General features: G+C 48.1%; 1 protein-coding gene across 3 annotated transcripts in view; it reads right to left on the bottom strand.

The window, feature by feature from the left end:
- Window positions 1-214: 214 nt before the first annotated feature.
- Window positions 215-17,585, bottom strand: part of LOC144166178 (carboxypeptidase Q-like) — a 46,568-nt gene continuing 29,197 nt past the window's right edge. For all 3 annotated transcript variants that reach the window (XM_077695779.1, XM_077695778.1, XM_077695780.1), the window contains 4 exons: window positions 16,430-16,951; window positions 10,732-10,981; window positions 8,519-8,622; window positions 215-1,346 (listed from right to left, as the gene is read on the bottom strand). In XM_077695779.1, coding sequence (XP_077551905.1) covers window positions 774-1,346; window positions 8,519-8,622; window positions 10,732-10,981; window positions 16,430-16,930 — 1,428 coding nt within the window. In that variant the 5' untranslated portion in view covers window positions 16,931-16,951 and the 3' untranslated portion in view covers window positions 215-773. The remainder of the gene's footprint in view (window positions 1,347-8,518; window positions 8,623-10,731; window positions 10,982-16,429; window positions 16,952-17,585) is intronic.

The raw sequence follows: 17,585 nt of genomic DNA on the forward strand, positions 1-17,585 counted from the left end.
TTAAATCGGCTTTACCGGAATGAAAACATACACTGCTTCGCAGTAAAATGTATGATCGATATGCAAGTTCTACTCATATAACCAACGTTATCAGCATGATTTGTGGGTAGTCATGCGCGCAAAGAGTGAATTCTACGGCACTAAAGTGGGTCTGATTCTGCACAGGGAAACTGGAATGACTTACCTGTTCTTCCATCAGAACAAGCTCGCCGAATTTTATTTAACTTTTATCTTCGTTTATTACTTGAGCAGTTGGAGCCTTTTCACAACGCATAGAGCAGTCACCAAATTTTTTTCTTGAGTTCTCGGATTCACCTACAGCTTATTCTCTTTTCTCCCACTTTCTCCGTCCCCTGTATTTCAATAAACCTTTTAATCAATCAATCTGGATTAGAAATGCTATTAGATAAATTCATTTCACTTGTTTGAGGCCTTGGGGAATGAAGTGCGCAGTGGCGATGCGTGCTCAACGGGGTGACCATTGGCGGATACAGAGGAGAGATCCGGGTGTCCTTACCCCTCCCCTTAATTTTCATTTCATACCCCTAAGATGACCAGTCAGGTCATAGAAAAAGTCTAGTTGATAATAGTATCCATGTCTTGTATTTTTGGTTTTCCAAAATTTCGGTGAATAGAAAAGGCTACTATCTTCCACATCCTCATCATCATCACCATCATCATGATCATTACTGGTAGATGCTGACTCCTCCTCCTGACGATGACCCGCCACTGGGAGTGACTTAGCGAACATTTAACACAGCCTTGGTCACCGGTCACCGGGGCAGGCGTTCACTGAGGTCGGCAAATACAAACGCTGCGCCTGCGTAAAGCGCCGTGCAGAGGTCCAGTTCTCGGCGGTCCAGCACAGTCATAGTGTCGCCATCTGTGTGATGAAAAATGAAGTACTTCTCGTTGGCCGTATTCAACGAAGCAGCCGGGACGCCCTGCTTGACCCAAGGTTTCAGGTCCGGTACGGAGGCTCCCAGGATCAGCCGCGTTGCGTTGATCGGAGCGAACAAGCGCACGACCTCCGCTGCCATGCAACGCGCGACGTCGTTCGAGGAGGTGAAACCGAGGCCGATGGGCAGGAATGCCCCAGAGTCGGATTCCATCACCAAGTTCATGAGGTTTAGCTCGCTCTTGACGTGTCGGCGGAAGTATTCGTCGGACCCTATGGTCCCCTGCTCTTCGCCCGTCCAGAGGACGCAGCGCATGGTGCGGCGTGGTTGCAGACCCATCCGCCTGAGGACGGCCAGGGCCCGCCAGGAGACGAAGGCGCCTGCGCCGTCGTCCATGGCTCCTTGGCCGACGTCCCAGGAGTCCAGGTGGCCGCTCAGAAGCACTACCTGCGCGTTAACGACAAAAACTTTAGCAGGTATTATAGACTCCTGTGATGTACAGCTTAGTACAGCACGTAGTATCTAGTTGGTGTTGCATATTTAGAAAGCACGGGACGGTGAAAAGCGACCGACAGGACAAGCGCTTGTTAAAAGTGGTCTGCGCCATTGGTTTTTTCTTCCCTTGCAGCGCATTTTGTCGTGCCGCTGAGAGGTTCGGCACGTGCACGTCTTGCTTAAGCGTAAATCCTTTGGAAGGGCAGCGGATCGGCGCGGTGCCCCCCGGAGGAGAGAAAACCAACGCGGAATTCTTTAACGTATTCTCCAAAGGCCGCAAAACGGTACTTATTGTATTCTAATAAAGGCGACCATTTCTCGTTAGCTAGGGCGAAAACGTTTACATAAAAAAAGTGAAGATGACCGACCGAAACATGTGAAAATCTTCTGCCTGGAGTTTGGTCTTCTCGAGTCCTGAGGATAGAGGCACAGGCTTTCATGAAATTTTGAAGGGCGTGAAAAATCAGGTTTCTTTCGTGTATTTTTTTGTTGTCAGAAATATATGAGAAATTGATAGCGTACTCCTCTAAAAAAGTCTCGATATACTTCTAAGGCGAGAGCTTTAGATATCGCATCAGACGCTAAACGTGACCGTAGTTGCTGGCGATTACAGGAATTGAACCAAATTATGACCGCTGTAAAAAGAAAATAGGAAATGAAACGTAATAGTTGGCGCAGCTTGAACTTGTGGTGCAAGGCTGGACAAACAGCAGAACCTAGCCTACCTCCTCACTGACAGCGGTTACCACGATAGAGAGCAGCCCGACCCCGGCAGTGCAAAGCCATTTTGAACGGAAGCCTATGTACGCATACCCTCTGACAGTTAATGGCGAAAGGGTATCTACTGTGAAGCATCACAAGTTTCTCGGTGTGGTCGTCGACAGAGACCTTTCTTGGAGCCCCCAGGTTCGTTTTTTGAAGAGGCTGTCTGCAGTGGCCCACATTCTTCAGTTCATCGGCGGCAAGACGTGGGAGCATCTATGAAGTCAATGTTTCAGCTGTACGACGCACTATTCTTGGGCTCCCTACGGTACAGCCTGCCTGTACTTTCGGGTGCGTGCCCTAGCAATATTCAGCAACTGCAAGGCATACAAGCGCAGGCCCTCCGAACTTGCCTTGACCTACCACGGTGCATGCACGTCAACAGCTCCAACCATTGATGTGGCTCGTGATCACCCCTTACCCACTTAGGTGACAATTGAAACACTCAGGGCGCATATTAGGCACCTAACCAGGCTGCCGGATCATCACCTCGCTAGTCTGCCATCTAAACGCCCCCATGCGTCTTTAGCAAAGGTTGTAGCTTTCAACATCACCGGCATGTCATTCAACTACACGCCTGCGATGAGGCCGCCACTCCCACTTTGGTGTACGACGCAGCCTCGAGCATGCCTCACTATCCCAGCCTTAACAAAGAAGCAAGATTTTCCAACGCTGGCAGTACAGCAGCTAAGTCTCATTTATTTACACGAGAGGTACAGTGACCGCACCCATATTTACACCGATGGCTCCGTAACAACATCTAGTTCTGCCGGCGTCGTTGTTATACCACGAATGTCCATGTCCACAGAATTCAAAATAGCCCATCTTACCACTTCCACGGCTGCAGAACTTACCGCCACCCAGTGTGCCCTTCACACTGATGAACAAACTTCATGCCGAAGATGGGCGATCTTCTTCGACTCAAAGCCTGCGCGTCAATCGCTCCAGTCAGCCCTGTGCCGTGGACCTCATGAACAGCTGCTGGCCGAGGTAAGACTACTGTACGCCCGTGCCACCCAAACGGGTCATGCCATTGCCTTTCAGTGGCTTCCCAGTCATTGCGGCATTGTGGGAAACGAAAGTTCGGACGCTGCCGCACGCTTGGCACACCAAAAAACGGAGACCATATCTATTCTGTTATCCAGGACGGACGCCGCTAGAACTCTCCGCAAACTTGCTCGGGAGACCACGCTATCCAAATGGACCCCCCCCCAGAGTTCACGAGCGCTCGTATCCATGCCCTGGACCTCCATCTCCAGCGCCCCCTTCCATTAGGCCTGCCACAATCTGATGCAACCATTCTTTGTCGTCTCTGGCTTGGAGCCGCATTCTCAAATGCTTACTCCTATTTGATTGGAATAGCAGCCAGTGAGGCGTGCGAAGTGTGTGACACACCAGAGACCATACGACATGTCCTCTGCGATTGTCCACATTTTTCATCGGAACGAAGCCAGCTCTCTGCGACTCTACGAAAGTCAGACTCTCGGCGCCCGTTCTCTGAGGAGACAATCCTGGGCCACTGGCCTTCTCCGTCGTCTGCGGAGAAGGCGACAAAAGCCTCCTGTGTTTCCTCAATACGGCGGAATTGCACAAAAGACTGTAGCGCAAAAGACTACCCGCTATGAACTCAGTGAACTTGTTTGTCTATAGTGTCCTACCGCTAGGCTCACCACACTGCGCTATGTCTGTCCCTTTCGCCTTCTTTTTTTGTTTTCCTCTTTTTCCTCATTGTTCCCCTTTCCCCCGTGCAGGATAGCTGACTAGGCCGCAGCTTGGTTAACATTCCTGCCTTTCCTTTAGTTTTTCTCTATCTGTCTGAACGGTACTGTGAAGCAAAGAACATTCGTTATGTACAGTGTTGAATTCAGTAGCAATCGTCGTCATTCCTTTCATTGTCGTCTTCAGAAGGCACAGCCGCGTAGGGCAAATCCTCTTGTAGCACATCTTCGCCTCGGAAGGCCTCCACTTTTTCGTCACATGGTCCCGTGGCCGTTTACACGTGTGAATTCTGAAGGGATGGCTTAACAGATTCGTAGTCATCGTCTTCGCGGCGGACCCGTGGCCCGCCGGCGGGAGCTGCTGCATCACTAAGTACTAGCAGAGCACCCGCTCTCAAAATCATCGCAAGATTTCACGTCAAGGCATTGATTTAAGGAAGCGCTTCCTTGGCTGCAGATTGGTGGCGTCGCAGGAAATATCCCCGGAATAGCTCTGGTTTTTTTTTTTTTCAGTGTTATCCTGGTTGACTGGTTGAAAAAAAAATCGGAAACCAGTTTTTTAGGTTCTTAGTTTTTTTAACCGCGCACACCTCTTCCCGACCGTAACACCGGTTTGAACTTCTTCATTCTTTGCTTGCTGCGTATCAATTTCACTAGCGGCAGTTTATAATGCTGCAGTGGGTCTTTACTTAACTTCTAGTCGGTTAATAATTATACCTATTCCATAATTTATTTTTCAGACAAATTGGGAGTGTCTCGCCATTGTGAAACATAATATCAAGGAAAGTTTAAGGTTGTGCACTGTAAGGGAGAAAACATTCTGCAGAATATTAAAGACCCGCCAGTGCGGCAAGTATTTCGGCTACAAGTCTCGATGGATAGTTGCAGCTCTTCAAGCTCGGAGTGCAAACCGGCTGGTTTGCTGCTTCTTTTGGGAAAGCATAGCTTGGATAAATAATGCACGCGGGAAAGGCAAAAGAATATACAAGACAGAATTTGGGGATGAAGTGGTGTGCTCTTTGTGAAAACCGCAACACTGCGTGTAATTGTCGATATGGGAAGCATGTGACTGACTAAACATTCGTGATGACGCAGTCAACCCCAACAATGCCCGCATCGAACACATAGATTCCTAACGTGGAAAGCAAAAAAAAAAAACGTGACAATGCGTCAGAACAGATGAAAGCGTCGTATGAATGTTGAAATTTGTCGCGTTCAAGCACTAAATAGAGAGTGTGGAAAGAGAAAGAGAACGAACATCTCAGACGCAAATGATGGCGGTTTAGCCGCGACTTGATCGGGTGGGTTGGCCTTAGGTTAGTTAAGCCCGGGCCAAGGCTGCAGCGCCGGCACGGGTGACAAGGTAGCTCTTGTCAGCATGGTCGGAGTTGGTCAGCAGGTTCTCCCGCTGCTACAGAACGGATTGGAAATGGTGACGAGAAGTGGGATGTGTTTGAGGGCCCAAATGATGTGGTAGTTAATATTGGGAGCAGAACGTGCAGTTTAGGAGGTATAGGGCAGGGTAGATAGAGTGAAGGATTCGTGCGTTGCAGTATGTATTTGTAAACGACGCCAGATGCTTCCTCCTTGGGTAGTTGAGAGTGGGATTGAGGCAGGGTAAGGTGAAGGCGGCGATAGTGGTGGAGGATGCCATGGTAGCGTGAAGGACCAGCGCTGCCCTGGCTTCTGGCCCTGAGAGAAGTGGGCGGTGCGGAACGGCTCGGGCATCAACGCGAGCCGTCTCCATCCTCTCGAGGGACGAGTGGCCACTCGATTGCGTTATGAATTATGCGTCACCATATTGTGTGGCCTCGACCATTGCCGAACTGCTGAAATGCACAACCAAGGCATGGTCTGGTATTCCAGCACTGTGGGAAGACACTGGGCTATTCCTATTCTAAAACCAGAAACTCCTTATCAGATATTTGCAGCCTTCGACCCACCTTTTCACCTCAAGCTTTCTGCCATCCCAGAGCAGACTGAATTTAACCAGATCCACTGGCACTCGCTTTAACAGGTACAGGTGGCCCGCTCGAAGTAAGGTGCTCTTTCGGGCCCTATCTGTTCGTCCAAGAAAGAATCATGCTGATTTTCCACCATCAAACTTTCAGACTTTCCACCATCGCAGAGCAGACTGTATGTAATCAGATCAACTGCTACTCGCTTTAATAGGTTGACGTGGCCCGCTCGAAGCAAGGTGGTCTTTCGGGCCGTATCGTTTCATTTAAGAAAGCATCATGCTGATTTTGAACAATGTTGTGCACTCGAGCACGCATGCCAACAAACCGAAACTAGTATTCCTAGCGAAGCGACAGGCCAGAAAAAGAGTTTGCCTCAATGGCGCATAGTACCGTACTGTAAGACAAAATCGGGTGCAGCAGAGCAAGTTGATAGTCCGTACTCCCAAAAAAACTTTCGAAAGGCCGCACTTAAAGCGTGATAGAGAGAAGCTTTGCACCTCATCCATCTGGCAGCGTGTGAGAGTTCAGCAAGTTGAAGTTCTGTCCAAATCGTTGGCCAAAATGTCCAATTCGTTCTTGAAGATCGTTGAAGTTCTGTCCAATTCGTTTATCAAAATGCCCAATTCGTTCTTGAAGATCGTTATGTCCGTAATAATATCTATCTACTAGAGATTTCAGCGTTGGCGCTCAGCATTCACGTTGAATATATCAATTTGGTATCTAAGTTTTGGTTCATTTGGTAGTGACAGCAGGCTCTACCACACGAAATAAATCACATGGTTAAATATCTTCGTATCTTAGGGTTGAAACTTTCCAAACACAAAACTGCAGGTGTGTTCGTCCTCAACAACCACAAAAAAAAAAAACGGGCTGATTTTGATGCACTCGTGGTGAGCCTATTCATACGATGAAGTAGTCTCAAGGGAAGAACACGAAAAACATGGTACCACTCTCCAGGGGGTCACCCACGCAGTAGTTAACACTAATATGTGAAAACTAATACAGTGTGGTCAAGATCTGTCTGCTTGTCCAGTCTGCTGTAGTATGACCCTAGGAGTCTAAATAGACAGCCGTAAATCAAGATGCACATGGCTAAGATATATTGCTGACAACCAAATTACAAAAGATAAACAAATAAATTGGAAGCATAGGGAAAGCTCACATTACTACAAAATTTCTCATTTCTGTCGATACATCTGTCATTTAAGATCGGCCTGAGGTATGAATACACCCGTGATGATAGAAGACATAACAATTGACCAAAGCTAACGTCGTGATAGCAATAGCGAAGTGGCGGGAATGACCGTTTTGGCACTGTACTGGAGTCACAGCTACGGCCACACTACTGCCCACTGTGACAGGTTGCAATAGCCATATATTTATGCCGTTGCCAATCCTGTACCAACCTGGCACACAAGACCTTTTAGGTCGTAAGCCCCCCGACAGGACCTATATATACACGCCCGACGGGCCAGTACAAGTGTCGCATCTATGTCTTGACAGGCACGAACCTGCTGACAGGCACGAACCTGCACGAACCTCCATTCTGCATATTTAGGTGATTCTTGCGCGCCCCAGTTGTCCCACATATAACTGTCCTCCAATCTTCTGCAGGACACTTCTACAGGGAGTGCTATTAGCCAGACGTAGCGCCATACTTCTGCTCCTGCATCACTTCCTGGGAAGGAACAGTGGGTGGACTACAGCAATGGAGTAGACGTGAAGTCTACGCAAGAACTCTTGGTAGCCCATTGCCTTCGCGCTAGTGATGGACTGTGGAAGAAAGGGATGCGTCACGATGGCCCGGAGTGAGGTTGTCTGAACTACGAAGTTTTTCTCTCCCTTTTCCCCTCACTCCCGCTCATCTTGTTTTATATATTTAGATGAAGGGCATGCGTGCTTGCACCTCCCACCGTCTAGTAGCAACGCCTATGCCTCTTGCTTACCGTGAAGTACCATGTAGGCGAGTCTGCAGCAGGATTGCAGGCTTTGTTTTCTTGAAACGGTGGTACTAAGACAACTTGGGTTGTTTGGGAGGCGGCTATAACGTCCCGATATCGCATTACAGCACATTTACTCATCACCAATCCTTTACCTGCGTACTGACTTATTACCCGTTGCACGAAAGTGCATACCCTCTTCAGCTCATTTCAAGCTGCGTCTCAACACTTCCAGCGCGTGAACGTTGACGCACGACTGCCTGACGCACGACGCACGAAAGCATATGAACAATATGCTGCGCATCTGTTACGGCAGCGCATGCCAGGATATTCCCCTTCACCAAACGCACCGACACGAGGACTAAAGTTGGCGACGCACCCTCGCTACGCAGTCTATTATTTTTGCCCACAAGCTTAACACCTACATCCACAACACCCCTCTCTCCCCCAGATACACACAACTAAGCGCGGGCGCTAGGTCGCTGACGTCAGCCACGTTCCATGCACAGCCCAGCGAAGTCTTCAGCAGTTCAGGCTTCGTTACCACGTCTTTCACGATTAATAGAGCCACCTGACTCGAAGCCGTGTGCTTGAGCACAAAACTTAACATTGAATGCAATGGCGGCCGCACTTGAGCAGTATCTGGTCGGAGCTTGTTTAGCCCATAACAGAGGAAAAGCAAGTGCAGCCCGTACACAAAAAAGGGAAACGTGCGGATTAATACATATGGTGTACCAACATACCTCCTGGGGACTGTCCTTGCCGCGAATCTCCGCTACGGTGTTTCGGGAGAGAGCTGGTGGCATTGTTTTGGCCCCCATTATCAGCCTCACGATGGGCTCGATTCCTGCAAGCCAAGTAAAGACAGTAATTTTATTGACCTATTATTAACGCATTGTAATCATGCGTCTGACGAGTTTGCAGAGCATGCGTTATAAAACGCATGTGAGGCGAAAGCATTTTAAGATACATTTTTCTTTTTTGTCCATTATTGAGGCGTAAACAGTTAACTCATACTGGCGTGATTGAACAGAGATGATGTGTTTTTGGTTCTTGCAGTTTCCTTTGTCTTTTGTCTTTTTGCAATCGAAACACAGGTTAAGGGTGCATATCTGAAGCGTATCAAAGTAAACTGACCGAATATACAGAATAGTTTTAAGGTGTTGAGATGACAAAATTTTAGATGTTGTCACTTCGGGCAAATATGACAAAAAATAAAAGAGGCCCGTGCGTCGACAGTGGTTAGCGATGTTTCGGTGCTGCTAAACGCTGTTCCAATGTAAAGATCATATTCAACTGAAGATAGCCACTGATCCTTAACCGCTTATTCCTGTTTAGACTTCTGAGGGGGGAACTATATTTTTTTTCGATGTTGATATGCGAGGACACCGCTAGGCAGTTCTTAAAACCTCATGAAACATCTTATGTTGTTTTAGGCTGACTAAACATAAAAAGCGATGCTATTCTTATGATTGCCAAGCACTCCTTTTTGAGTTTTGAATGTGAGTTCGTAAGTGTGCAAGTGAAATCCATGAGTGCTTTGTCAAGTCTTGCATTGCGTGCACTTCAAGTTTCGCGATCAAATTGGTACCGGTTATTGTGCTACAGAACGCGTCGCCAATGCGCATTGGCAAGCCCTGCGAAGTCCCATTTTAAGGACGCGCTATTACGGATGAGCAGGGCAACCAATGCGCATTTATAGTAATTGCCTAGCGCCGCATGCGTCTTCATGTTTGAATATTGCTTAGCGCGCGTTATGGAACGCCACACAAACAATGGACGCTTGCAAGCGTTGCATTGTAGCGCGTGCTTTTTTTGTTTCTTTTAATGAAGCGAACCACCCGCTTTGGATGGTTCTTAAGTACAAATGGTTTAGGAGCCGTTTCCCTGATACGTCGAGTGGATGCTTACCATATCGCTCAATGGCCCAATTGTAACTTTCGCAATAAAACGACTCTGAAGAGCCGGGATGTTTTCTCAGTTACCATAGATTTAACCGCTGCGGAAACACTGGAGCATTGGTTACATGCAGTTCACCTGCAGAAAGCATACTACAGTCAAACCCGGCTATAACGAACCCGGATAGAGCGAAATATGCTATATATCGAACAAAAATATTTTAGTTACGGAAATACATGGGAAACATATTCCTTATAACGAAGTACATATCGGATATATGGAACTCTGGGCGCCTAGAATGGCCGCCGAAATACAGGATCTCAGAGCGGCGATTGAGATGTGGATTGGCCGCGACCACTGAGCAAGAGCCGCGACTGAGACATTGCGCCTCGCACGGAGCGATGTAACGCCCAGTACTTTCCGTAACCGTTCCCGACGCGCGGGACTCGCGACGGAACCCGCCCAGTAAGCGAGTTCGTACAAAGACAGCAGCATCGGTGAACTGTGGGAAGAGCTCGCCAGCCTTCCCGATGATATTGCGAGTGAAATCCGACCGACGCTTATAATGAAGCGCTTTCGGCAGTCAATGTGCTCCGCCAATGCTTCTTAGATTTTTGAGGACGCGGACTCGAACTGGTGCAAACAATGTTTCTTGTAGAGAATGCTATGCTAGTTGAAGCCGCCAAAACGAAATTGAAAACAAAAATCACCACTTTTTTTGCAACGTTGGCACTTAAGGTGGAAAGTAGCTTTATTACTTGCAAAAAATGGATTATTTTGGTATGGTAATGGCTACTGTACTGTGTTCGTTTCTGCATACGCGGATGGCGGAGATGGGGGGGGGGGGGGGGCACAATAAGCTCGTTATAGGCGGGTTCGGCTTTATCGAACTATTGGATATATCGAACTAATCGCGGGCGGTGCATATTGCAGTTCGCTATAAACGGGTTTGACTGTAGTCCGCCTCTCCATTCTCCCAGAGACAGGTGGCTACTTCTATTCCCTACAGGGAACCCTATGTGGAGTAACATATTTTCGCAACTTTAAGGGGACTTACCTCTCTCCTGAAGCCTAGCGAGAAACTCGGCGTCTTCGACGGTGATTGACGCAGTCGGTATCTTGGGCACGCCAGGTTCGTACTTCATGTACCCCGTGTGCGGTGAGTAGACGGACTTCGGCGTCACGGAGCGCACCAGAGCGGCGACGGCGCCCACCTTGGCCGCTTCGGCGGCACCACGGACACGGTAGTCGACGGTCTTGCCGTACGTTGTGTACTCTTGGTTGAAGACGAGTATTTTCCCCTGCGCCTGAAACGATAAATATGTTTGTGGGTACCCGGTTTTATAGGGTAAGCCGTGTTTTTGCACAGAAATGCACGCCTGATCACAAAGTTCGAGTGACACACGTATACTACACCGTTGTGGAAAGCACCGCAATAAAATATCCGAACACGACATACATAAAAGAGTACAACTTTCCTAAGTGGAAACATTGGGGGGCACGGTTCAAACTTGTCGGCAATATTTAGCGCAAGGAAAAATATGGGCACTTCAGCCGCAAAACAAATGTACATAACCGAGGGTAGCGGTGGTATTTACCATGGTTGTCACAAAAACGACGAAAAATGGGCACTTCTTGATCTAAAAACGTTAAAAAAGCAAAATTCATGGTCATGCAAGGCCAGTAAACGAAGAAAGTTTTAAAGAATACTGTCATAACCAAATAAATGTAAAAATATATAACAAAGAAAAAACCGTCGTGCGCAGTGCGCAGAATTCCGCGATGGCGTAGCTGATGCCACCGGGAAGAAAAAAAATAATGTAACCATGTGACGCTGATTAGTTCTATGAGTAAAGGCACGCGTTTTGTTTATTTGCGTCACTAAGCGAGTCCAATTCTACCTTGCTTCTTCTCTTTGAATTGAGGGAATTAGAATTTAACGAAGCTTATTACTGCAGGTAGCAATCAAGGAAACGCTTCGTAGCATCCGTGTGGCCTTCAAGCTCAGTCAAGGTAAACCAAGTGCCTCGTGCGGTCTTGCGGCGCTGAAGAAAGCCCACCGGCCCCGTTTCGGCCCCTGACCAAAGCAATCCGTTATTCCGACGGCTCCCGCAATGGAAGCGCCTAATTACTCGTTTTTTCCAAAGGAAAAGGTGCAGACAGGGGGATAGTGGAACGAGTAAGGGAGGTCAGCCCTGGTCAACCAAGCGGTTTGTGCGCTTCCGCAGTGAAAGCGTTTAATAGCTATTTTGTTCCGCGAGGAGGAGTGCAACTAATGGGATAGAAGGAAAAGTAAGAACGCACTTCGTCAAAAAAGCCTACACGGCCTTGGGTGCATCCAAGTTCACCAACGACAAAAGCAGCGATTGCTGCTAGCAGCGTCGGTGTTTGTCTTACCATGCAATTATGCACGCGTTTACTTCGCGCTCTAGCCTCAAAACCTAGCTTTCGCTCAAACTTGCATTAATGAACAGCGTTCAACCACGGCAAAATGTGTGGCTGGAGTTGCATATGTATCGTTCCCGAAGCGCAAACCTCTTTGTTCAACGCTGAACGCTGTAGAAAAATGACATTTGCTTGTATACTGTTTACCTAAATTATGTGGCCCCTCTATGTTGTATACTGAAAAAGCATCGCTGGTCATCCGCCTTCCAAAGTGGAGTGACTGCGAATTTTTCTCCCTTGACATAACGCCTTTACTCCGACCAGCACGGCGCGCTTCTCTCGTGCTGCTGCTGATCGCGGACGCCGTGCGCAAATGTACACAGAAAGTTCCTTTCACTACGGCAGAAAATTTCAGCTGGATGTAATTTCGGGCATGTGCAGCTTTCCCGCTCATGGCAGTCCTTTCAACAGAGATTACTGTGCAATTGTTTAGCGAAATGAAAAGTTATTTTGCACAGCTAATATTTGGGGTGAATGCTTGCTTTGTGCACAGTTTCAAGTCACGCACGTTGCGCAACTAGGTTCCTGAGCCATGGAAACTATCCCGTAGAAATGCATGGGGAGTAAGGTTTGACAGCGAATTACACACAGGATATTCAGAAACCTGGCAAATTCTTTCAGTGTTTTCATCTTCACGTTGACTTCTGGCTTTATGCCAAATATCACTTTCCTAAAGTGGTTTTGCTAGGTTCCTGACAGGTTGGAATTTTGAGCGAGAAAGCTGGGTATGAGCCGCATTTGTGCGTTGTAACACCTGTATGCTCGTTCTATTCTATACGAGGCGAAATCAAAAGACTTTAGAGGCAGTACACATCTGAGCAGATGGCAGTGTGGTGGTGTTTCATACACGTACATACATACAGTAGCGGGTGCGGTAATAAGATGTGAAAAATAAGTGAAACGTACAGTAATTTCCCTGCGGATGGAGGCTAGAAAAATATGTCTCATAACTCTCGGCGACGGACGTACCTGACATGCACAATTGTTAGAGCGTAAAGTCCAAAGTACGCGATCCTTGCAGAGAACCTGCGCTGCGTTGAAGATACTACGCCCAGTGAATACTGGTTGATCAGCCTTGCAGAAGTGTGGAGCTTCTTAGCTACTAGTCACCCGTGGCGGTGGCTCACTGGCTAAGGCTTTGTGCGGCTGAGCCCGAGAACGCGGGTTCGATTCCCGGTCGCAGCGGCCGCTTTTCGCGAAAAGCTAAGACGCCTGCTTGCTCGAAATTTAGGCGCACGTTAGAGATGCCCAGGTGGCAGAATTATTCCTGAGGCCTCCACTACGGCGCGCCTCATCGCCTGTGTACCGTCGGCGCGTTAAACCTCATAATCATTCACTTACCTACTAGTTAAATCATTAGTGTTATAATGCGTGTTTAGTTCATTTTTACGTGAAGAAAATGGCAAACTGCGCACGTGACTCTTAATGGCATCCCTTAATGTGTCCCATTGCAGCGCTCAAGGTTGTTGCAACGTTGTTACAATGTTGCAGCGCTCAAGGTTGTGAGATAAGACAAAAGACTTGTTACTTCGTCTGGCTGTATTTGTCGTAGTGGTCATTTTTACCTACAGTTTCAAAGCTTTTGATCTTTAGTCTTGCTCAGTGACTGCCAGCCCCCTTTTATAATGGGCCAGACGAATGAATTTATTGCACAATTATTTTCTTCTATCACACTTGAGCCGGCGTTTCTGTGCCTGTACCCCACTACAGTGGTCTTCATTCTATTACTCCATCACTTATAATTCCCATAACACTTCCTTCCAAACTGCACTTCTTTCTTTTAATTTCAAGTGCGATCTGTCGACCTACTTATTGTCTTTTCTCAATCAATTGCTTGCTTCTTCCATTAGTTCACCTGTAAGAGCGGCACCTGCTATCTTTACTTCTATGGCTGTTTGGGCTGATCGAAGTTTCGTATCACTACTCCGAGTATCAGTTCAGCGTTTATGATTGATTGATTGTTGGGTTTAATGCGCCGACGCAACGCAGACGGTGAGGCGCGCCGTAGTGGAGGGCTCCGGATTAATTTCGACCACCTGAGGATCTTTAACGTGCACAGAAATCTCGTACACACGGGCGTTTTTTTGCTTTTCGCCTCCATCAGAAAAGCGGCCGCTGCGGCGAGGAATCGAAATCGCGTCCTCGTGCTCAGCTGTGTCGGTTCAGTAGATGGGATGAATGGCAGCAAGCTATGATATTTAAGCGAAGCTGTGTACGCCTCACTGCTGGTGCCGTTCGTCTCGCAAAACGCCCTGCAAGAAAGACTACTTTACGTGATGGGTTGTACAAAGCAATGAAGATGATAAACGAAGACACATCGAGCGCCTCGAGAAAAAAAAAAAAACCCTTCCAATGGTCGGAATCAAACCTAGGTCCCCTGCGATTACAAAACCGACGTCTATCCGACAGTGCCATTCCAACACGGTTGAAGCAGTTTGGATTTCTGACTTTTACTTTGAATATGGTTGCATGGGAGAATAGCTTGGCGTTTTAATTGCCTTTCTCTTAAGAAATAGGCTTTGACATTTGAGCAGTTCTTCCCATTCACTTCCGCAGACATTTACAGAACATTTTAGTTTATTTATCTTGACCGCTTTCCTCACCGTAAGTACTAGAGCCTGAGGCTACTTTGCGCAAATGCCCTTTTTGGATATCACCGTAATGACAACCACAACGCTTTTGCCGCGCCATTAGTGCTCGCTAGACGCAGCAACGCACTAATTCATTGTGAATGCATAACTAATGTTACGCCCTGTAGATAAAAAAAAAAACTTCACGTGTATCTTCAGAAATCTGAACGCAGCTTACAAGTCACACTTTCACGGCGCCTGTTATAAGCGGTGTAGTCAAAGCCCAGTAGTCAGACATTTTCAGCGCTGAAGGCGACGATTGATTGGTTACGGGGGTTCAACGCGCCGACGCTTCAATGACGATGAGGCACGGCGTAGATGGCTCCGGATTAATTTTAACCACGTGGGGATCTTTAGCGTGCGCCGAAACATCGAACACACGGGCGTTTTTTTTTTTCTCGCCCTCATCAGAAAAGTGGACGCCACAGCCGCTTAAGGCCACGAAAACCATTGGCCATACTAACATCGTGAAGCCTAACACGTCATCTTTTCTCTCACGCGATGATAGAAACAGTCAGCACTTCAGTACGTCACGTAATTACTGCATCGGAGCACGAGCGTTCATTCCCGCACAGGAGTTCCGTATTCTTCACGGAGGCGATGCACGAGAACAGCATCAGTAGCAATTGACGATGTGCGTTCCATCGGCTTCTAGAGCCATGGCTACGGCACTGCTATTTTAATGGTGCAGTTTGAGAGATGGTCTGGTGTCTTTTGCTAAGGGACGGATGAATTCCCGCTCACCGCGTAAAACGTAGTTTTAGCAGAATTAACGCACGCAATGGTTTTGAAAAAAAAAACGTAATGATATCGTACTCCAACCTTCTGTAAACGCCAGACAGTGTGCAACGGAGAGTTAGAAGCAGTATAGAGGAAATAGAGGGGCTGAAATATATGAAAGCACATCATTTGCATTTCTCGAGGCGCCAGGGGCTTGCAACTTCCTGAGTTGCGGTCACCTGAAGCTGCGTCTCAACGATTTTGCGGAACACGTGGTTGTGGACTAAGACGTGACTGCTTTTTTGGCACGTGAGCCACGAGATCACCAGATGCAGCGTGGATTTCCCAAGAGTACAAATCACCGCCATTAAGAGCCAGCGCGTGCCTCAGCCGTGACTTTTTATTTATTTAAACGCCCAAGCATGCGCATTCTTTGTTCGTTTTACCTACTCGTAGGGTTTAGGACGCATTGCGGCTGTCCAAGTGCACTGCACTACAGTGCCATCATTGACCAACTCCACGTTCAGAACGGGTGCCGAGAACAGCGGTAAAATTTTCATGAACCGGTTTGCTGTAGCATGCGATGTACAATATCTCCTCACCTGCTAATTACACATGATTGCGGCTGTCTTTTCTGTTAAAGTAGTGAACCATCTCAACTTGGTCCATGCCAGCTTCGAACGCGCGGCGGAAACGCACGAACACAGAAAATCTGTCACGTGGTATCAGACGGGTTACGCTCACCTAAAACTGAACCGAATGGTCTTCTCCCATAGCTGACCTGACCTTGTAGCAACCCCAAGCAGCATTTAGTGACCCTTGAGTGCCCTTGAAGCAGCCCCGTCACGTGCCATTTAGGACCAAGGTTTCACAACGCGGGGCTGTGGAGCCTGCATTTTCTAATCAAAGTTTAAGAAAGGATGACACGACGTCAAAAACTTTGATAACATGTTTACCCACCTTGGCAGCGTTCGCTTGAAGGTCGTCGAAGCAATTGACAACAAACACGGGTGCCTCGATTCCTTCGGCCGGCGTCGCAATGCTGCCGCCGAGACCCAGGATGTCCATCTTCTTGACCCTCGGCTTCACTATCCAGGCCTCCTCGTGCCCTCTTCGCCAGTCCACCACGGTGGCGTTCTCCGTGTGCACGAAATCAAGTCCCTCTTTTCGAAGCTTTTCGAACATGTAGTCGATAGAGTTTTCCAGGACCTGGCTCCCCGACGGCCTAGCGCCGAAGGTGTCCACGAACTTCGCCAGCTCATCGTACGTCACGTTCTGTTCCGCTCCCCGCAAAACGGTGTCGATTATCTTGTTGACCACAGGCGCGTAACTTCGAATCTCCTTCACCAGTCTTTCGGGAAGCACGCGGCTAGCGTCACATGTGTAGTCCTCGCCGGCAACCAAAAGCACCGTAGCGTGAATCACAAGCAGGACACAGGAAAGGTGTTGCAGCCGCCTCATTTCCACTTTTCCTAGGCAGGCCTGAGAGAAAAAAAGCTGCGTATAAATGGTTTGAGCAGAGATGGAAATCACTTTACGCCTTCGCATCATTCTGGGAATACGAACATCTAATGCTGAAGGCCATACTTGAGGTCTTAGCAAGGAAGGAATCACGTCAGTAGCTGCCACGCCTAGTGCTCCGTCGTTAACCCCCAGATAAAGGTCGGCGGCCTTTCCCTCCCCGTCACACGTGAATAGCACGATGATTGGCTCTTCACCTGGTTTATGTGTAATCACCGATTGGTAGCCCAACTGTGCTTCCAGCATTATTACCTGCGGCGGTTCAATTTAGAAAATCGTTCGGGCTACAAAACGCCGTTACGAGAGGTCGCAGTTAGCGATCTTGGGCGCCGTTATGATTGGGTGAGACTTGGTGGGGTGGGGATTGGTTCTGTGACCGATGCGACAAGGAATGTATCATCGCTAGCCTTTCCTGGAACCGGATTTCTTTCCTCAGGGGAAGGGGGGGGATTCCCTCGAAATCGCTAGGTTCCAGCGATGTGATAATCTCGTGCCGTCTCCTTTACAGCATGAGCGGAAGAGCTAGAATCAACTCAGACGCGAATGTTTTGGAACTGCAGTCTTCTTTTTTTCTAGGCCCAACTGCACAATACGT

This window comes from Haemaphysalis longicornis, unplaced genomic scaffold, assembly GCF_048455015.1.
Source record: "Haemaphysalis longicornis isolate Haplotype H1 unplaced genomic scaffold, Haemaphysalis longicornis Haplotype H1 scaffold_16, whole genome shotgun sequence".
Classification (NCBI taxonomy): domain Eukaryota; kingdom Metazoa; phylum Arthropoda; class Arachnida; order Ixodida; family Ixodidae; genus Haemaphysalis; species Haemaphysalis longicornis.